Source organism: Athalia rosae, chromosome 8, assembly GCF_917208135.1.
Source record: "Athalia rosae chromosome 8, iyAthRosa1.1, whole genome shotgun sequence".
In the NCBI taxonomy this organism is placed as follows: Eukaryota; Metazoa; Arthropoda; class Insecta; order Hymenoptera; family Athaliidae; genus Athalia; species Athalia rosae.
The window spans coordinates 3,339,562-3,362,636 of NC_064033.1; the positions used below are offsets into that span (position 1 = coordinate 3,339,562).

General features: G+C 46.8%; 1 protein-coding gene across 2 annotated transcripts in view; it reads left to right on the forward strand.

The window, feature by feature from the left end:
- Positions 1-2,366: 2,366 nt before the first annotated feature.
- Positions 2,367-23,075, forward strand: part of LOC105684970 (homeobox protein caupolican) — a 30,886-nt gene continuing 10,177 nt past the window's right edge. Inside the window, exons 1-3 of one of the 2 annotated variants that reach the window (XM_048659258.1) lie at positions 2,367-2,497; positions 19,764-20,219; positions 21,776-21,885. In XM_048659258.1, the coding sequence (XP_048515215.1) occupies positions 2,480-2,497; positions 19,764-20,219; positions 21,776-21,885 (584 nt within the window). In that variant the 5' untranslated portion in view covers positions 2,367-2,479. Of the gene's footprint in view, positions 2,498-7,967; positions 9,816-19,763; positions 20,220-21,775; positions 21,886-23,075 lie in introns of those variants that run through there. The other variant, XM_020851779.2, reaches the window with a different exon arrangement.

Below are 23,075 nucleotides of genomic sequence, written 5' to 3' on the forward strand. Positions count from 1 at the left end.
AAAAAAACCACCGAACCAAGAAAAAGAAAAAGAGAAAAAAAAAAAGCAACTTCGAGAATGAAGATCGCCGGAGCAATACGACGCAAGGGCAACGCGGGGGGAACCCTAGGGCAACGCTGAGAGGATGAAAAAAAAAAAAAAAAGGATGAAAACGGGGACGACGGGGCAAGGGGTCCCTATATAACTTGTCTTCCCGTAATCAACGACCGCGCGTAGCGGCCATCCTCGTCAACGGCAACTTTTGCCACTCCTCTTCGGGGCCCTTAGAAAACATACAGGCTGTACACATAACTTCCATATACATACATACACTCGTCTGTACATATATTATGTACGTTACGCTTCGCGCAATCTATTCTATCGAGAAAGTAGATAAGATGGGACGATACGCGATCAGATGAAACGTAGCAGAATTCGAAAGAAAAAAAAAATCGGTTCGATCGTACATCGAATATAATTTTCGAGGAGTACGCGAGATTGGGGTAATTTTTTTTCTTGAACTTTGATGGAATAGAGATCTCAAAATTTTTTCGAGAGAAAAATGACAAGAGATTGATCATTGGGCGAGCGGGTTTGAACGCAGGTGAATATACAGGTAGCGTTTTTGACGAAAGAAGAAGAAGCGAATCGAAGGAGAATATAAAACTGAAACGAAGAGGTTTGCTTTTCGGACGAATTGCGTCGGGTTGGCGATCGAATGAGGGGGGTGGAGGTATGGGGGCCGGTATTAGCCTCGTCTACTCGGATTTCGTCAGTCCTGTCGGCGTTCCCTTTGGATCAAACGAAGCGATGCCCGGGTGACGGAGGGGCGCTAAGAAGAGGAAAGCGAGGTGCAGGTGAGGGGGATGGAAATCTCACGCTTCGCTTAATTAATGAACTCGGAGGTTTGATCGCCTTTATTTTCGTGCTACCTTTTTTTTGATTTTTACTCGTTCGTCCCTTTTTTCGACCGTATTTTTTTTTTTCTTCTCTCTCCCTCGTCTCGTTCTAGACCGACGGATACTTCCCCTCCGGACGACGCCACCTTGAAGTTCGAAAAGCCGCGCGAGGTTCAACCCGATCTTTCATGTTGCCGACCAGATCCTGAAAACCCCGCTCTTCAAAATTATACACCTCCATTCTCATACCCGCCCCCCATCCTTCACCACCCATTAGAACTTTGTTCGACTAGAATTTCACTCTCCGATGACTCCTATCTTCTCTCTCGACTAATTAATCGAACGATCTCCACCTCCGACGAAAGTGTACGGATATTTTTTTACGGAATTTTTATCATTTTTCTTTTCATTGCGTACCAATTTTTGCGGTGGTCATTTCATTGAAAAAAATACTTGTCACCGGGCTCCGACGAGAGAGAATTTCGATTTTCCCAGAAAGGCGTATCGGCGTCGAATCAATACAGATTACACGTTTCGATGGTCGTATGGTGATGAATAATTTCCCTGCGCTCTTCCATACCAGATTTCGATCGCGGCCTCGATCGACCGATAAACAATGTTGAACTTGGAATCACATCGACGATAGGTAAGCACTCGACGAACCAAACAAAAAAAAACTCCGACAGGTTTTTTGTAGCAAAAATATTTTTTTTTTCTTCCACGAACTGCAGATATATACCGATAAAATCGATATCCGTACACCCGTGAACGAGAGGAGTGACGAAAAGTTTTTTTTTTGTTTTTTTTTTTATTCTACAAAATTACAATAATCTTGAATGAATCGGCATTTTTTACGCAGATATTCCCGACCTCATTTTGCACAATTATGAATCCATTCGCGTATCGAATTAAACGAAGATTAGATGGCGGCATCGATGGAAAACATATTCGATCCACACAAAAGCCGCGCAATATCGAATCGTTCGATCGTTCGTACGTAGCCTGTGTCATTGTGCGTCGCTTTAATTAAGATCAGAGTTTTCGATCGACGATAGATCGTATCGCACGTAGTCGTGATACGCGTCGCGATTTTTAACGGAGTCAGGCGTACGTACGTACGAGTAGAACGCGAGCAAAACCGCGCGGTTTTTTTTTATTTCCTCCCGTTTCGTAGGTATAACGTAATTTCAATATTTTTTTTTCGATTTTTTCTTCAATTCCTTCGAAGATACCGCGACGGCGACGTGAATCCGAAACTGGTAAATATATCGTACCTCTACGTGCATCGCACGTACGCAGGGTTGATACCGTCGATGCGCTCTCGCTTTATACGATACACAGCGGACACAAACACACACACACACACGCGATAATAATTCGCTAAGCACTCATGCAATATCAGCGTAACAATAATCGCTGTTTGCAATCGTTATCATTCCGAACGTGTATTAGACTAATTATAGTACAAAGAGAAACACAGTACCGTCCATTACAACGCGCGCGCGCGCGTTATACATCGCGCTTTTTACAATGAATCGAAAAATAATTAAACGGAAGAAGAAAAAGAAAAAAAAATAGAAAAAAGTTGTACGTATGAAATAATGCACGTCGTACGTGAGGTGAGTGTTATACCGGTGGTTCGTTATCGCGTTCGCGATACAATGCAGGTTTATTATTTCTACTACACTACATAGTGACGATATACGACGTTGATAAATCGTCGGTTATACTTGGGATGAATTATCGTCGAAAGCAAAGCTGTGATCGCGGGGCGAGTATCTCTCGGTGGTGGAAGACAACGACGACTCGAGACTACGGTATTAACGCACATGCGGGGTGTATTAATTATATTAATTAACTCACCGGCTTCGCGTATACAAACTCGTACACACCGAACACCTCCGGTTATTTATGGAAGTATTATAACGAAGAGAGACGTCTCGCGAGAGGGGGGGCTGGTTAAGAACGTAGGAAAAGCAACCCCCCGCGATCCACTATCAATCCGAGGAGATTAATCACTCGAGTTCAACCCCTTCTACCTATACTACTACCACTACTATGCTCGTGTACGCGTGCAACGCCGAGTTCAAGCCTACCAATTTCCGCTCGCTAAGTTACTCCGTTTCGAAGTAAGGGCTGAACATCTTGAATACACTCAGTTTCATCCCTCTTCGAAAAATTGTCAAAACGTCTGCTCCGCTTTTATAATGAGATACTTTTTGGCGAAAAACGGATTGGAAAAAAACTGAGCGAACAACGGTAGTTTCCTTCCGAGAGAATATGTTACGGAAATCGGGGGGCATAAATGACGTTTCGAGGGTAAAAAAAAAATATAAATTTTCAAAAAACGTCGAATCGCGTTGAGACATATCTCCGTTGGATCGGACACGATCAAATATGGGACGTAATCTCTCGACTAATCTCGATAGGCGGCAGGCTGGTATCGTACAGAATTTTGCTTTTCATGTCACCGAAAATCCCAGATAATGTCCGAATTGCGTATATGTATCTAAAATGTTTGTAATAGATAAAGCCTTATCAGCGCTTGCGTGGAGGATTTTTATAGAAAATAATTCATCGAGTGGCGAGGGGGGGGGGGGGGAGGGGGGGTTGAATTTAACCGAAGAGTAGCGCTCTCTGGTGAATCAGGGTAGAACCTTGCCATCTGTAAATGGTACCTTCGCTCACACCCCTTCTCACCCTCCCTCTCTCTCACCCTCTCTCTCTCCCTCCCTCTCCCGCAGCCCGCTTTCCCTCTCATTCCCTCCCCCGCGATATCTCAGACGAACGTCTCACTCACGATGAGAACCTGTCGAAGTGCTGTCACACGCGTGTGCCGAGTACATGTATTTAAAAGCCCCGCGGGCAACACGTTACGCTGCAACGTCAGCGTTACAAAGAATAGGACTATAGACGTCGGAATAAAGAAATAAGAAGTAGAATCGAACGAGGAGGCGACTCGCGGCGACCCGAGGCGCCGCCTCGCCGCTCCTTACCCCCCTCGCGTCGTCGCGCGTCCCTTCCTTCGAACGAGGGAGGGAGGGAGGGAGGGTGGAGGACGACTACGCGTTACGTATCATCCCCTCTCCCGGGTGGGAAATGACGCGGGGGGAAAAAGGTAACTCGACCCCCACCACGGGGAACGAGATGAAAACCGCCCATCCCCTCCGGCGGCGCGTCCGCGGACGCGTCGCCGCCAGAAAAGACCAGATACACCGGAGCGGCGCAGTGCCAACGAGCTTTTAACGATATCGTAAGGTCGGTTGGAGCCGTGCCTGCGATATACCCGAGAATACACCTCGTTCCCCGTACACGTTACTCGAAAGTGTTTAAGTCCGACCGTATTCCGGGGAGGACTCCGAAACTGACGTGAGTCTCTCTAGTTAGTTTAACCACGAGTTAGCGACAACGTGGACACCGGTAACCCACCTTCCCTGCTTCTCGTTACATCCCCCCGTCCTCGAATAAGTCGCTGTAATTTTTCGAGCTCGTCGTCGCACATCTGGAACGCACGTATATGACGATGATTCCGCGGCAGCGGTTGACGAGAACGTGCGAAATTTTGCCCAAACGAACTTGCTCGAAGTTTTCCAGCCCCGATTGTGAGATTTCAGGTGAACTGTGTGCGTCACGATTCACGAAACCAACTTCTCGTGGATCGAAGCTGAAGATGTACACCTCGTCGAATGCGTTCATCGCGTAGCAGCGGTCCACTCTTTCCGCACACTTTTCTGTGAATTCGTACCTATACTTACCACGGTTGAGAAGAGATAGTTGTTTTTTTTTTTTTTTTTCCCGAACAGTGTAAAACGTACGTCGTATTCCGTTACCCTTCACGCACACCTCGATATCCTCGGTACGTAACCAAAGGGGTTGGTGTTAACAAACGGGGGGTTGGGGGGGGACGACAACGACTACACAACGATGTTTCACATCTTGTCGAGTTCCCGTCGCAGTTCAACGCGATGGTTTCCTTTGTGAATATCGTCTATACATATATATATACCGCATATAACGACACAACGAGAACACACCGAGTGTGTGTGCGACAGACAAATTTTACGTACGTATGCAAATGTCCTTCCGCCCATACCCGATGTTACTTCTTCTCAGCCTTGGTCTCGGCTAGTACCGTCTGTATATTAGTTGTCGGTCGTGTCGAGTGCGATGAGTAGCGTCGCTCTACAACCATCCCTCTACGAAACGTGGAATCCGTCCCTGGTTCCGACGGTGGCGGTGGCGGGAGGGGGGGGGGGGGAACTCGACGTTAGGAAAGTGGGTGGGAGGTAGGGGGGCGGAGCGAGGCAAATCAGGCCGCGCCCACATAGGGGAAAAAACGGAAAACCGAGCCTCCCACTGTCGCGGAGGGGCGAAAGAATCACCCCGAAGCTTTGTCAAGGGTAGGAGGGCGGGGGGGGGGGGGAGGGTGATAGCGCAGGGATGCTACCGTTTACTCGTTCGTCGGTTATTTCGTCATCCCCTTCTCACCGTCCCCCCCCCCCCGTAAGGTAGATGTTTCGGATCGAAAAAAATTCGATAGGACTCTCGGAGCTGTACGAGAGAGAGAGAGAGAGAGAGAGAGAGAAAAAATTTGCATCGAACGACGTGCGAGAGAAACAAATAACGACAATCTCGATAATGGTAATAATAATAATAATAATAATAACAACAACAATGATAACAACGACGGCGCGTATTACGTAGCCGAGGGTTGCTCGAGCGACGGAAATCTTCCCCTTGTCGTTTCGTACCGACGCCCCCCGAGCCCCCCAGCCCCTTCCCCTCTCTAGGGGAAGAAAAATAGCGATCACGGTTAGCGGAGGTTCGCAATCCCCACCCCGGTCCCCACCCTTCTCGACGGCGTTTCCCCTCGGCGGACCCCCGCCACTTTTTCGCCCCCGTACCCCTCCCCCTCCCCCGCCCCCTCCCCCGCCCGTTGTACGGACGGACGATTCGCGTCGGACAAGTAAACGTGAAGCGCGACGATCGTCGAAAGAAGTGCGCAACACTTTTGTACCGTCACTGTTAAAGTGTCGACTGCGCTCTACCGTAATATACCCCGATGTCGTCCGCGGCGTTTCCGCCACCAACGGCAGCGATATCCAGCTTTATACATGCACACGTACCGTACGTGTACGTGTACATGTACGTAAGGTATACGGGAATTGCCGCCTCCTCGACACCGTTTTCGACCGCCTGCCGCCTCTCGTCGACCCCGCATGTTATTTAGTGGCTCCGAAGTCTCTGTCGCATTCGCACCTGCGAGTCGGAACGCGCCATCGAAATATCATTTCGCGGTATCGTCGGTCGCGGTTCGTACGGTTCTCGCGCGATCGATATTCGCGTAAACGATACCCAACGATCGACAGAGATATCGGAAATTTCGGTTTTTCACCGTTCGAGAAAAGGACAAACAAACGTGAGAAGGGAAAAAAGCTACGTAATTATGTAAGGGAAACATGTACCAGAGAACTCCACTCGTCGAACAAGTGGTGCGTGCGCCTCGTCCTCTTCGTCCTTCTCTTCTTCTCCACGGTATCCCCGTCGTATTATACCTCATCGGCATTGTCGGCGTGGCTCTATGAGCAAACGCACCGTCGCCAGCAATCATACGTTTTGCTCACCGAACGGCTTGGGGTTGGGGGAGGGGGGTGAAAGTTGGCGGTAGTCAAGTGTCGGGTATTCCTCCGTCGGGGGGTAGGGGGGCTGGGGGGGTGAGGGCGGAGGGGAGGCGAGGGCGGAGGGCGGAGGGACATAAGGGGAAAAGGGAGTCGAAGAAGTCGGTTTCCCGAGGTGGAGGGGATACGTCAAAGTGTGCGGTTGTGTCCGAGAGGCGCGAGTTTCCTCGCGTATGTCGCGTCGGGAGGGGGGACGGGGGAGTGACGGAGTCGGGACGAGGGGGCGGGACGCGATAAACCACGAGGAAGGAGGTGGCGCTGTACAAACTACCGGCAAGAAGTCAGGGCAGCACTTGCAGTTGATATCGGAATGGGTGAGAGCGGGAGGGAACTAAACTGACTACCGACACCGACTGGAAAAGCTGTAAGAGAGTAGCGCCGCCGTGGTTGAACTCTTTGGATTTATCGAACTAAAATTGTCGTGTAGTTTTTTCTCCTCTTCCCACTCCCTCCGAGCGTCGTTTCGCCTATCCCCACCGCCGCGATCCGAACGAGGAGAAGCTCTCGTACGGAAAAAGGAAGGAGGAAAAAAGGAAGCAGCTAACCGGGGAACGGTCGGAGCACCGTCGACTCCACCACTGGCTCCCAACACCACCACCTCTCCGAAGCTGCCGACGATAACTTGTTCGCTGTTACTCGATTTTACTCGACTACCTTGCAGTTTAAGGGACGGTACATCCCCGGCGCCTAACGGGGTGGGGGGAAAAAGGGGACGTCGCCGCAGCCTCTCTCTCTCTCTCTTTCTCTCTCTCGCTCTACTCGGATCGGCTTCCCCGAAGGGTTCTCGCGACTCTCCATACTTTATCGCGTCACGTTAGTTCGCCGACGTCCACCGACGTCCATTCTTCGCAACCGTGAAACGGTCGGCACTCTCCCCGCGAACAAAGGTGTCTTCCGCAAGCGAAACGTTGACGCTGTGCCCCGTGAATTCTGGAATGAAAAAAGCGTGAAAATAGAAAATATCGAAGGTAAAAAACGAAGGGAGGAAGGAAAGACGGAAGGAAGAAACGGGAGAGAGATACGCGTCGAATACCGCGGGGTGGTCGCGGGGAAATCACTCCTGCTTCGGAGGACAGAGGTTGCACCCTTCCCCCACCACTTCGGGGGGGGTGCACTAGCCAGGCCCCTCCCACCCAGAGGGCAAAGTACCTACCTCGCAAAAATCGCCCCCTTTCGAGGAAGAAAAGAACCACGGGGACAACTGCTGCTGCTGCTGCTGCTGCTGTTGCTGTCGCTGTTGTTGCTGCTGCTGCTGCTGCTGCCGCTGCCGCTTCTGCTGCTGCTGCCGCCGCCGCTGTTGCTGCTGCTGTCCTGGCTTAGCCACCACTAGTCACCGACACATCGTGACACGTCACCAATACAACAGCATCGGACCTCCAGACGGTTCTGACCGAACTACCACCGAAAGAAGAGTGGGCAACGACGACGAGCGCGCGGTGCCTCGACCACCACCAAGAACCATCACCACCCCCACTGCCCTTTCCTCCTCCTCCTCCTCCGCCTCCGCACCTCCTCCTCCTGCCCCTCCCCCTCCCATTTCTCCTCCCCCTCTTCATTCTTCACGACTACCACTACGCGACTACCATCGCAATCAACCACCGTCACGGAGGAACAGACCCAACTACACTCCTCTCTCTACCTAGTCCGGTAGACACGCGGGGTAGCACGAGACACGGGACACGGGACACGGGACACGGGACACGGGACATACGAGACAGTGGTGCCACTACACCACACGACGACGACAACTCACAGAGAGAGAGACGAGGTACTGGTTGGTCGGTCGGTTGGTTGGTTGGTTGGTTGGTTGGTTGGTTGGTTTGCTGCCGTTGCTGCTGCCTGTCCGGACACTAAGCCAGCCGCACCACGTAGGGAACCTCGCGGTTCCTGCCTTGGAGAGGTGTTTTTTTTTTTTCCACGAAAATTAAAAAAAAAAAAAACAAGAAAATAAAAAATAAAATAACGCGAGACCAAAAAACGAGTGTCCAGGATACGATTAAACTGACATGAAAATTGATACACGTGATACGCCTGTAAAATAGTGTTCGTGAAAAATAAACTGGTACGGAAATTCTGGAACAGTGTTGTGCCACCTGCGGAACGAGTAGAAGGAGAGAAGAGAGGGATGTGACTTCCATCTTTTCGCCACCCCAATCGAAACGGTAGCAACGACCAACGGTAACTCCTACCCGAACTCCTCCAGTTTATTCCCCGACTCACTACTGGGACCAACGCCAACTTTTGCATACCCGCGACCCCTTCTATTCAATAAGGAACTCCGTCTTCGTCAAAGTCAAAATACGGCGGAGAGACCTCGTACCCCTAACAACACGTCGAACGTTGTCATGGGACTTTTTGAAGTGTGAAGTGTTCGGTAGCGATAATTTGTTGGATTGTAATTTTTGGTGCGGCCGATAGAAGGAACAATTTTGGTTTTTTGTGCTCCGAAATCATCCTATTCGTCGTCGATGTCGTCGTCAATGGAAAGTGTTTACTGTGACGGTAACGAAGTGGAGACTCCTGAATTTGTGTATCACTTGTCATAATTGTGTGTTCATGATCTGAAAGAAATTTTGAGAATAAAGAAAAGAAAAAAAAAAAGCAAACAATTTCACTTACAGTGCAACGGTGACTGATCGAATTATTTTTTTTTCTTTCTCGTTCGTTCTTTCAAAAAAAAAGTGTCTTCGAGTTATTTGGAAAAATAGTATTCAACCCCCTTACCCCGGTTGACTCGGCGGCGTATACCGCAGTGCGATAATAATCAGACATGCCCTTTTAAGGGCTTGCGTTCCTAATTTAAAGGTGCATCATTATCATCGTCGTCGTCGTCGTCGCTATCGTAATTAATTTTCATCCATAAGTTTCAACCGTCGCTTAAATTTTAAGCAGCGGTTTTTATGGTCTTTAGGAGTATCGCGATGTTACACGTAGGTACGTCCGCGTGTGTTTCACCTACGAGATAATCGCGTGTGATTGTGTGATATTTATTATTTAAATAATTTTTTTTCTTTCATCCCAATCAAACTGAATAGAAACATAAGGAGAAATAGAGATAGAGAAACAGAGGGATACGGATAAAGTGAAAAGCGTGTGAAGTTGGGAGATAAAGAAAGAAAGAAAGAAAGAAAAGAAAAATAAAATAAAAAATAGGAAGTGAAAGAATGACGCTGGCCTAGCGAAGGGTGAAATATAAACGGCCCTAGTCGGCCGACACAACATGTCACAGTTCTCCTTTAGAGGATCACCCAATTTGCAGGTGAGTCCAAATTAAATATTCGTTGAAATAATTATTAAAAAAAGAGAAAAAAAACAAAAAAAAACAAAAATCAAGCGAAGAAAACTCGACAAATTTTCGCTCGACAAATTAATCTGTACTCTGAGAAAAAACAAAAAAAAAAAGCAAAATCGTGCCGACGCAAAGGAGCAAAACTGCGAAAGCACCACGTGATATTTCTACCCACACACATATGGATATACGGACAGTGCGACTATCTATACTTGGTGGCGCAAGGATGTGTTCACATCATACCGTTACAAGTTTACGTACGTGTACGTAGCGGCGTACATACGTGTGTATATGTATAATATGTACGTACATGCGCTGGCGAAGACGCGAGTTAGGTTCTCTCTCTCTCTCTCTCTCTACCTGCACACGTGTGTTTCGTGCGATGATAATAATTCGATACATGGACTGTGTATATAATTATAATATATAAAACGTATAATGTGCGAATGCGCGATGTACGCGCCGGATCCGAATTGAGGTCGGTTACTTTTTTTTTTCCCATACGGAGAAAACAATTATTACAACCGTATTCGTAGGTACGTGTTCGACAGAACATTGAAACGCGAAAATTGAAGGATAGAAATTTTTAAACTACGAAAAATTATTTTACATTTCACACAGTGCCCGAACGGACACCGCCGCACTACGTACGAACTCGTCGTGTACGTACTTTGCTTAATTATATTCGTGAGATATATACGTATTATATACAGTCAGTTTGATACGTATACAAGCTGATATACAATGACGAAGGAACGTTAATTGGGGAAAAAGTTTTAATTGGGAATAGAGAGCGGCGACGTGGAAAACATTGTGCGTTAGACGAATTCGTGTATATCTGTTTATTAATTATCACTTTTTAATTTATTTGTTCATTTGCTTGTTGTTTTTTTTTTTTTCTTTCTTTTTTCCATCTTCTTTTTATTCCTGATGCTTTTTTCCACGAGCGACGAACGTGTAGGAGGGGATTTCACTATGCTTGATTATCACCAGATGGTGAAAAAAAAAATTACAACAATTATCTCTGCGTTCGTTCATCCACCGTTTTCACGGTGAATCTCTCGTCGGAGGTTTATCGGAAACGTTCGACCGACACAAATTGATCGATCGAGACAAAGAAATAAGATGGAATGTTTAAAGCTCTTAACGTAAGCCATTTGGGTATAACTTCGTATTACAGTTTTGGGGACACGAGCTTACGGAATTATACGTCCCTCTGTACGGTCTAGATATTGTCCGTTGAATAACGTTACCGGTGACCCGAGAACAAATCGAGCGTACGACAGAGCAGAAAAAAAAGAAAAAAAAAAAAAAAACGAAAAGAAATTATTCAAAGCGACCTTTACCATTTTTTCGTTGACCGTAAACGAAGCTATTCGAACGGTACGTGTAATCTGGAAGCGTACATAGGCCTAATAACGTCGACGGTAATGATTTTCCGTGGGCATGCGAAACGACTGATGTACGATCGTTGTCCAATCTTCGCGTTTCGTCTGATCAAAACTTGCCGCCACCTCGAAGTCTACATTTCGAATCAAGGTCTCCCCCTCTTCCCCCCATTATATTATTTCGTACCAACGTTTGACGCTCGTAACGCAAACACAAATAAATCTAAATGCAGATTACACGCATGCGATTTCAACTTACGCATATTGTGTGTGTGTACCCAACGCACGTGCGTACGGGGCGCTCTCTCTCTCTCTCTCCGGAATATAATAAACGCCCGCGGGTAAATAAATCCGCGTGAGATTGATGAAAGAATAAAAAATACAGAAAAGCGGATCGTTAAAAGAGCAGAACGGAAAAGAAACGGATGTTCTTTCGCCGCACGTTTAGCGTTCTCGAAAACGTGGTAAGAGAAAAAAAAAGTTTTTCAAAAATTAAATTACACCGAGAACGAGCTCGCCCGAGGAAAACGCGATGAAAGGATTGATCGAATTTCTAATCGACTTACTAATTTGAACCGACAACTCATCCGAGGTATTCGAGCTACGGAAGCGAGCAGCGGCACGAAAACGAGAACGATCATCGTCGTCTCTGTGGCGTTCAAATTGGAGTTGGATTATAGAGTTTATCTGTCATCAGTAGAGTTGCTGCCGTTGATGCCCGGCGGCTCCGCGGGTAGGATTGTGGAGAGAAATTTCGGGTGCGAACGCCAACGCATCTCGCACCGATTCGATACACGTGCTTTTCTTCGTCCCACTCGGTGCCCTCCTGCAGTCGACGTTCCTCACGCAGCATCCGCGCGGGGCGCCCGCGCCGCGAGAAACGTTGCTTACCGTATCCGCATATCCCACATCTTTGAGACGCGCATCGCGTAACAACTTCCGACGACACGCGAGACGTGTTAACGAAAATTTTCCTCACGTCGTCGTCGGCGAATTGAATTTTTTTTTCTTTCGGTTTTCACCTTCTTCCTCACTTTTCGACGACGAATCGCGAGTTTTTTTTCGTATCGCGGAAATTTTCCGGAAGAATTACAACGCTCGAAACGAAGGAGAGAAAATCGCTTTCCTTTTCCTCGGAACGCCGCAGGTGTGGGATAGAAGAGGGAAAAGAAAATCGCGATGGATCGGTTGTAGATGTGCGAACGGACGCGCAAGTGACGCCCAGAGCGATCAACTCGTTAATTAACAATTTCCTTGTAATTAAAAGTTAAACCGCACGGGTTCAGCGATATATGTATAAACACATACGTACACGGGTTTTAGGTGTATACCTTTACACTCGCTCAATCGTGTAACATACATTTTCCATTACCCGCGCATCACCTTTACACACGCACACACACACACACACACACGTAAGCGGGTACAACGCGATATCGTTAGGTTACACTGCTTACGAGCCCTTTTATAACAAGGGCAACCTACTACAATACCTGATGCCTCGAAAAACGACTGCGACGATCACCGCGATTATAATGACGACGACGACGACGACGACGAACCCAGTCCACCCTCGTCATTATACAAACGTTTCGCGCGAAACGCTCGTTATTATTATCCATCATCCCCCCCCAAACGACTCTCCTCCCGAGTAATTCAACGACAAATTCAATAAAACAATAAAATAAAAAATAAAAACAATTAATAACGATATTTACGGGGGTCGTAAGAAATCAGCGCGACGATAATAATATTCTCGCTGAAAATCTCTCGAGACTAGATTCGTCAGACTTGGTTATTGTGTATTGTATACGGTGCCCGGGTACGTACAGCGGAGCTGAGTCAGGAATATTTCCGTTCTGCATGTCGTAGAACAAACTGAAACATGTCCTCGTTAACTGTACACACATTTATATTTGCTGTGCTCTAGATAAAGAGACAAAAAAAAAAAATAAATCACCACTACCGCGAATCTTTCAGGCTGTACACTGTCATGTACATGGCGAATACGAACGTCGTTCGAATAGATTCTTTTTTCTCCTCATCGACGTCATCTCGATTTTTATCTAACGCGGTGTCCGGTAATTTTTTGAAAAGCTGTCCCGTCGTATTTTTTCTATGAAGTATGAATTTTTTCTGCGTGGGAAAATGAATGTAGAAAGGGACCGAGAAAAATGAAGAGCGAAACGAGGGATGGGAATGTTCGTAGTTGCTCAGCTTCTCATATTATCTGTTGGAGAACCGAATGTTTATAGTTGACGCTAGCCGTTTACCCTGGGAGAGGACTTCCGGTGCTCGAGTTTCATCGTGACAAGTTTAACTATGATACCTCTCATTCATATCTACGTTACGACCAGCGGTGCAATTCTTACGGTTTGTAGGCACCGTACCGCATCATTTGCACCGCGCGCGGTCAGCGTTTGCAGATAACAAAGACGAAGGACTAAATCTAATTGTAAGCCACGTTCTCCGCTATTCGCTCGTCGTAGAATTCCGTTCGCCCGTATCGCGAATATTGCGAAATATTGCGAAACACGCGTTACACGTTTGTGGAGGGGGAGAGAAAAAAAAAAAAAAAGGACAAAAATTTCTATTTTTTTTACCAACGCTATTAGAATAAGATCCTCTCAATTTTCGAATACCTTTTAGGATCGATCGATTAATCGCAGAGATAAAAAATAAAATCTGCATCGATATCCTGACATCGTTTATATGATGATGATGTTTTCGAGATGAGATTTTACCTGTTGATGATAAAATCGGTAATAGAGAAAAAAAAAAAAAAATCGTCGCTAAAAAACGGTCCGACTTACGTTCCCTCGGATTTGCGTCGAACCGAGTCCGTTCGATCGGCGGATACGCGAAAAAACGTTCCCAGAAAACTGGAAGAGGTATACAGAGAGAAAGTTGAGGGTAATCGAAATCGGTTTATGATATTCGTATATACGCACGGTAAAACTGCAACAATGAAGATGCGTTTCCGTATCAAGTTTCATACCATACCGGATGTGACTTTGTACACCGTTGATAAATCCTCGCCGCCTACCGTTCGCAGTCAGCGAATCTCGTACGCAGAAATTCGCGTATCAAATGTACCTCCGTCTGCTGCCGCAGCTATATAACGAATTCTCTCCGCTCGCCGTCAGCGTCGGGTGCAAGCTAAAACCGTACACAGCCGCAGCTACTCGACTTCCATTCACCTTATCGAAATCTTTGAAAAAAAAAAATCACCCCGCTCATCCGCTCAACCTACGAGGGCATTTTTATTTTTATTTTTTTGCCCTCTCCCCGCAACGGAACGTTCGATTCGTCGGATTTTTTCTCTCGCGAAAAAAAAGGATTCTCGAACGAAAAGAAGCAAAAAAAAACAAAAAAAACGAACGAAATTAAAATAAAATAATTTACGGACCGTCGTCCCACGGCATCCAGCGCACGAGAGATCGGGGAAAAGAGCGAGAAGAAAAGTGTGGCGTAGGGAATTTTCTCCGGGGTCCATCAATCTGGTCAGAAGTAAATATTGACTCGGTCGGGCCTGGTTGCAACGTGTAAACTTTTCCATCCCCCTCCCCCTCCGTGTACTTTTGGGGGTTGGGGGGGAAGGGGGAGATATTCGGAGTACATGGTTATTATTACGGTATACAATATGTGTGTACATTATAGTGGCGATGTGCGAACCTACGGACGGTTTTGTCGTCGGGACCTTTTACGGTACCGCGACGGATGCGCGCGGTGTGCAAGTCCCCACTTACCCGGTACACGGGGCGATTCATAATGTCCCATACCGACTTTTTCAACGGCGGCGTGTTCAAATTTTTCGTGTAACACTCCTGTTCCGACGTAGGACGGCGTACACACGGATAACCCCCCCCGATAGATCGAGGGGTACAACGGGACACGCGTGACAAATGCAGCTACGACGACAAATAAAGCACCGCACATCAAAGATCATCGCGAAATGGATCGCATCTGTGTACACATTATGAAAAAAAAAAAGAAATAGGACTTTCTCTATAGTGCGTGCGGTGCGTAAGCCGTTTATGGTATTCATCATTAATCGCTGTTTATGTTGGCGAAATTTGACGCAAATATAATAGAGGGGAGGATGGGGGGAGGGAAAGAGGGGACCTCCGCAAATATCGGAGAACGATATGCGTTGGAAAATAAGGCAGAAGGGTGCAGGCGGATCGGGTCGTGTCGATGCCGGTAACGAATCGACGTCGATTTCGCGATTTCTTTCATTTTTGCAATTGAGATTCGCGTACGACTTCGAAGGGAATTTTGTCGAGTGCGAGAATTCGCGCGGAATAGCGTGGCGAAGCGGGTTGATACTTCGATCGGTTTCCAAAAACGGTTTTCCTCGTGTTTCGCGGGTTTGCAGAAAAATGAGAAATAATAAAAAACTGGATCGAATCGAATCGAAACTCGCGTGGAACCTCTACGGTCGCGCGCGGCGGACAATTTTCACGGAAGCTCGATAATTAATAAAAAAAACGATAATAATTTCGGCTCGTTAGCGCCGTGGTGATACTCGAAGGGATCGTTGTTGTAATAGCCGCGGTATTTTTAATCGCTCGTTGAGAATCTAAAAAATTCCCCGTTCGTTCCGAAGACCCCGGGTGGAATTTCTTTTATTTCGTATTCACTCTTCGCTACCAGGTGTGTGACACACTCCCCGACAAAATATATCAAATTTTGTTGAGGCTCGACGGGTCGTGTAGTCCGGACATTCCGGATACATTTTACAATTCAACGATGTGAAATTTGCTCCTTTTCTTCCATCTCATTTCCTTTTTTCCTTTTTTTCTTTTTCTTTCTCTCATATCTATTAACGCCGAAGATCCGCCCGTAACGATACGTCGGGTGGGTCAACGAAACAGACTATACTTTATACGTACCGAACGACGAAATATTTCAGATACGTTGAAAAAAAAAAAAAACCTGAATATTGTAGAAAATATCACAGCGTCCATTTTTTCTTTTTCTCTTCTTCTTCCATCGCTCGTTCTCTTCCTTTCTTCGTATTCGTCTCGTATTATTTAATTCGTCGTCGGTAATATACGATAGAACGGAAAAGCAACGGCAGCTGCAGCTGCACCGGTTTGACATTTCAAGTTCATCTTCGTCGCTAACTCGCCTCCTAGAAACTGTACGACGCGGACGCGCATACCCTTGCACACCTTGTATTCCGTGTACCTGTACCTAGTTTGATTACGTGCGAATAGGTATGCGCGGACGAATCAACTGCGGGAGTACCAGTTTCGGTACAGCGGTAGTCGGCGGCGGCGGCAACTCGCGAGAAGCAATTAGCGGGCGATAGTAGAGAAAAAAAATAAATAAATAAATGAATAAAAAAGGGGGGGTGAAACGTAGGAATAAAAAAAAAGTAATGAAAACGAGGAGAAAAACGAGAAAAGAAGGTGAAGAAAAAAAAATTTATTCCGATCACTGACGGAATGAGATAAAAGGGTAAAAAAAAAAAACAGAGAAAAAAAACAGAAAAAAACCAGAAACCAGAAAACGAGAAAAAAAAAAGAAAAAGAAAAATAGAATGAAAATGTACGATAGTGGTGTATAAAGCAAGAGCTGGCGAGTATATTATAAAAGCGGCTAATGCGTCGATATGTCGAGTTCGTGCTCATTAGAATAATTATTGCTTTGCTTACTTAGCGGTGCTAATGCGATTGCAAAGGTGTAACTCACGAGTGGGTTATATACGTACGTACGTACGTACAAACGTACGTATACACTTCTTTACGGTATAGCTATATACCGTGTATATTGGCCCACCACACGCGGCATACTGGGAATTTCTTATCGGTTTTGCCTCGCTGTTAAATCTTGCTGCGAACCTTATATATTTATGTCCTATGTAATGCGTGTGTATATAGATATTTATAATATTTAAATGTTCGTCGTAGCACGGGTTAACGTACCGCTCGGTGTAAAACGTCGCTGTTATCGTTACCGCACACCTATATATGTATATATATACCTACTCACGTTCGTTTATCTAACGATTCGAAGTGACGAAAAATATCGGTCGATAATACGCGCGAGATCAATCTGGCGGAAATTTTTTAATTTTTTTCCATATTTTATTTATTACACCTTTCGAATTTTGCCGAGAAATCTCGACGAATGATACGAGCGATTCGATTTTGAGAATAACATTCGGTCGAAACCCGATATATGATTACGATTGACGAAGAAAAAAAAAAAAAAAAAAAAAAAATAGAAACTAATTAATCAGGTGTCCGTAGATTTTCATCGATGTTGAAGAAATTTAATATTCGGAAGAACGTGTTTTTTAACGTGAGATACGATCTCAGACTTTCGGACGGACGTTGAACGTTCGTATCGAGGAATTTATACACATTAATGGCGTATCGCGTAACAGCAGCGACGGCTGTGATGAAATTATTATTTTTTTTTTGTTTGAAAAACTATCACTTCGCTCGGATTCACGTCACGGTTTTAAGACACGTTCGAATACGCAGCGGTGTAATTTCTTCTGGGTTCGGTGAAAAAAGGGGAAAAAAATTCACGAAACGCGTTCTCCTTTTTTTTTTTTTCTTTTTTTCTTTTCTCTATTATTTCGTCTCGGGGTAAGGAAGCAACAGTTGGCGATCCTATATCGCGGAATAAATTCATCGGCTCGGCCCTGATTATTCGTATGCAAGGACACGTATTAACGGGGGGGGGGGGGGGGGTTGAAAAAATTTTTTTCACATCGCCACAGACGAGAAACACGATTCAACCGAATCCCGGAGTACGTGTGTTTTTACGTGTCGAGGTCGCACGAGTACAATGCCTGTCGGGGGATGCCGGAGAGATGCACAGTTAGCGAGTCGGCGTTAGAACAGTCGAGCGAACGGACGGACAGACGGATGGATGGATGGATGGATGGATAGATGGATGGATGGATTGTCTTCCTCCCTGAGAGGGCGTTCCGAGGGGTGATCCGGGGTTTGTTTAGGCCGAACGCAAAAGGCACTCAAGCCGCTAATCTATTTATCCGTAGTGTTTGATATGGAATTAATGAGGCCAGGTATTATATTTGCCCGCTTAGGCCGGGAACGATGTTGAGTTAGGCCTACCGAACTCCGAAAATTCAAAAGGAGGGCTGCCCGGCCGACGAGCGGAACGACCGGCGCGGCCGCACACCGTCGAGGGGTGAAAAACGCGGGGAAAATAAGCAACGGGGCAGGGAGGGGGGGGGGGGGGGAAAAGGGGGATGGTGTCGCACTTCGTGACAGTTGCCACCGCAGGGCCCGTCACGTTGCAGCTTTTTCGTAAGCAGCTGCCGCGCCACTCTCGTTCGCGCCCTCGAATAACCCAGCGATCGACGAACGAGGCCCCCGGATCCTTCGTCTCCTCGCGTATATGTATACGTGTACGCAGAGGCGAGCACGCTGCGAGGCACATCCCGAGCGCCTTGTAACACCCCGCAGATCGAACGGATTCCCGAGTCCTTCGCCGCGGGATTTTCACGACGTTCTCCGGAGTTACGATTATACTTTTTTACAACTCACGAGCGCTACAGCCGCACGTTGCAGTTTCGCGGAGAATTTACTCCACAGCGTCCGGTGGATGGGATTTTTAATTGGAAAAATTATTCTCATCTCACTCCGGATTATGACACTGCACTCGCGCACGCTGTATTACGCGTATCGATAGTCGGCTCCCTCGTTTGTACCGCGTAAGAGCGACGATTGCGAAATAATAATAAATCATTGAAAATTGATTAAATTTACAGCGATTGTATATCAATTTTCATTTATATATATATATATCCGTGGACATGTCATGTCTCGGTATTCGATGTAAACTCGATAACGTTGGTACAGTCGGTTATTTTCATTTTCATCTTTTTTCTTTCTTTCCTTCTTCTTCTTTTTCTTTTTTTTTTTCTTTTTTTTTATTCTATAAAAAGCATGTGCCGCTAATTATTACTGTTCCTAGATTATATTCTCCTCGTTTTACGACACCGAGTTATAAATAGCCAATTATACCGCGGCGTAACCGTTAATTTATTAACGAGCGTATGGTATGTACGTGAGATGCGACTCCGTTTGTACGACAGACGAATGAAATCACGTTCGTCGAGTCGATCGATCCGTGAATTGTTACTTCTTTTTCCCCCCGATTGATGAAAAGCTGCCAATTTTCCGTATCCTACTCGCGATCGATCGACGTTCACCGCGTCGCGTAATTACGCTGGGCGTAATTCGTTCGACGACGAGTACGATATCTCGAATAACTTCCGATGGGAACGCATCGCTGGACGTAAGCGTACGATACAAGTAACGTTCCTCATTTACATCGCATCGTCGATTCAATGCGCGCGATATTCGCCACGTCACCGGTGACACCGAGGCGTCGCGGTACCGCGACGACGAATTTCTCTTCTGCCGCACGAAAAGAATCGCACGATCTTCTCACGAAGATCTTTTCTCAATGTCGTTCGAAATAATCAAAGAAATTTTTTTCTCTCTCTCTCTCTCTCCGTTTTTTCCGGGGAATTTCGCAGTGCCCCGTGACAGCAACATCTTCGCTATCGTCGACTTCACCGTCACCGGCGTCGGCGCCGGTTCTTAGCTCGGGCAGCGTATCGTCGTCCCTGAGTTCGAGCGCCCTTGGAAATTCGTCGTTGCAGAGCAGAATGGCGGTGACCAGCGCCGTCGTACGTCCACCTGGGAGTCCCACCGCTTCGGTCAGTCCGTCGCACGTTCCACCTTCCGCCGGCGGAAGATGTTGCGACACCGGAAGACCGATATTCACCGATCCCCTCACCGGACAGACAGTGTGCTCCTGCCAGTACGAACTTCTCGGCGGCTATCAGAGACTCGGCGCACTTCCAACGGCCGCCCTGTCCATGTACAGCGCGGCACCTTACGCCGTGGCAGCGGCCGCCGCCGCTTCCGAGGGGATGGCCGCTTACTTTCCCGGATTGGGTGCCGATCAGGCGCCCTTCTACACACCCACGGTGAGTACGATTTTTATGTTCTAAATTATTATTTTTTTTTTTTCTTTCGCTTTCTTATTCTACTCGACAGATTCGCAACCCCCCCCCCCCCCCCCCCCGGGTCCGCGGTTCCACCCTCTTTCGAATTACCGCGAAATCGGATCCGTCGTTCGGAACCCAAGATGGAAATATTCGTTTCGCTTTCGGATATTTATTTTTGACCGATATCTCCGCGGATCCAGTCGTTTTAATTTAAACGAGTTGTGTGGTCCGATAACCTCGACTTTACCGCATCTACGTACCCCGTGACATCGTCGGCGGAGGTTGATTATTGGCAGATTGAACATAAACGCGTCCTTCGTTCCGACGTACGACAACATGTGTCGACAACATTTTTCCGTACAAGGTTCCGATTATCCGAGAAATAAAATTCAACGTATCGAAGAAAAATAAAAAAAGAAACCGAAATTTTTTTTTTTTCTGCAAAACGGTCAACCGTCACCGTCACCGTCGTCGCGGTTTCGCTTCGACGACGTCGGACGGAACGTTTCGCGGATTCGGTCCGCACTCTCGCTCTGGAGTACGCGGGGTACGCGGAACGCGCGGTTACAATCTGCACAGCTGACATTTTTATACCCGGTAATTCGATCGTCTTGTTTTACATATTTCTCAGGCCGTAAAAGCCGCGAGTCCGGGGCTCCCTCTCTCCCCTTACCTACTCGAATAAAATTTTTCATTCGACGAAATATTCAGCGTCCCGCATACGAGTTTTCCGTCGCTTTTTAGTCGCCGATGCGACTGACCGATCGAAATGCACAACACGTGAACGTAAAATTTGATGAAATGACCAAAAAAAAAAAATAATGCAATCGATTCGGAAATAAAACGTCCAACTCGTGAAATCGCACTCCCGTTGCGTTCCGACGCGAAACACGGTCCAGGTGACGTCCGCGTCGAATTTGGATGAGAAATACGGAGGAGGTGAATTTTTATTTCCAACACCGAACCGAGTGACGAACTCCGACTGATAATTGGATAGAATAGATTTCTAATGGAGACCGAATCCGTTCGGATGATGAACGTCTCGACACTGCGCGACGTTACGAGAAACTTGACATAGATATTTCCTTGATAATTTTTCACTACACGTGTACGCCTCGCACACGTACGCTGGTGAAGCTGGTTGTTGTTTTTTTTTGTTTTTTTTTTTCGTTTTTTCCAACGATCGTGGAGCTGGTACAATACAGCGATACTTTGGTGTATCGTACGGTCGGTCTGGTGTAATATATATATATAAGCACGTTTGTGTCGATGCAGCCTATAAATCCACGCGATGGGTTCAAGGGTTAAGCAAGCAAACATGCACCACACACGGCGACCGCATACGATGATAATTACAATTCCTAGACGCGCGCGCGCGCGCTCTACACCGCGAACGCGTTTGCCACCCGTTCGTCGAGCTGAACTGGTCAAAAATCTGATCCGTGATCCCCTTTCTCGCTTTACCTCGATTAGAAATAAATCGAGGCGAATGGTAAATGGGAGTCCTTCGATATTCATCGATTTGATTTTCACAGGCCGCCGGTCTCGAGCTGAAAGAAAACCTCGGAGCTGGTGCGGCTGCTGCGTGGACCTACCCCACCGTCTATCATCCCTACGATGCGGCCTTCGGCTACCCCTTTAACGGGTGAGTTATCTGAAAAAAAAAAACTTGAAAAAATTAGAACAAGAGTCTTCCCGCTGCTCCCGGGCGAATCGGATTCGAATTTTCCATATTCTCATTCCACTCTCCCTTTCGGATACTCTGCTCTACTCTCTACTCCACTCTACTCCTCTTCTGATATTTTTCTCGTGCGCACTACGTAGCGAAAGGGGACGACGAATACGAAAAAAGAGCAAAAAAGAGGCTCGGAAAAAAGAAGGTAAAAAGGAGAGGAAGAAGAGCGAGAGAATCACCTTCGAGAGTTTCGGGATTCAGTTTCGACTCGAACTGTACGGTAATGCCCTGCCCCGACTTTCGGTACGAAGAGAAAGGAAACCATAAAAACTCGACCCAGAGATCGTCCCGATACACGAGGACCCTAGCACCTCTGTCTCCTCTCTTTCTCTTCTCTTCCCTCCCCCCCCCCCCCCTTTCGGCCCCCCCGAGCCCGCTATCTCTCCTCAAAAAATTCGAGGGTCAGATCTCCCTCCACTTTCCCCTCTCTTCGTCGTTCCTTCTTAACGGGGTACACGGATCTTTGTTAATCCAACGAGACGAACCAGATCCCGCACTCGATGGTACAACGTATAACTCGGAAGCTCCAACGGATTCGAATCAATCTTTGGACAAAAATTTGACGATTCGCGAATCAAGGGTTTTTTTTTTCTCTATTTCTCTTCTTTCCTCCGCGTCGGTGTTCGTTACAGCTGCCGCGCTGTATATCGACGGGTATTAACGCGCGTAAGATTCAACAACGTCCGAACGTTGTAAAACTGTCGCAGATTTGCATATTCAAATGTCAAAATGTTTAGTTTCGTAAAACATTATCGCACAACGGAGTTCTCTTTTGACGTATTCGCGTACGAATATATTCTTATTCGAACACTCGTGTGTGTTAATGTTAAGTACGTGTGTGTGCGCGCGGTACCGCACACGTTCAACTTGCGATCCTTGGTTGGCTTCGTTTTACCTCGCTCTAGTATCCTCCCGCGGCCCAACCTAGTGCAGCTCGTTTTCCTTATTTTTTTTTTTTTCTCTTTTTTCTTTCAGGTCGCGTTACAATTACCATCGACGTTAATTTTATTATTTTCATCATCGTCGATATTCCTCATCGTCGAGGGCAACGGGTGGGTGTTCGATCGATTTTGTCGAAGTGAAGAAAGAAAAAAAAAAGT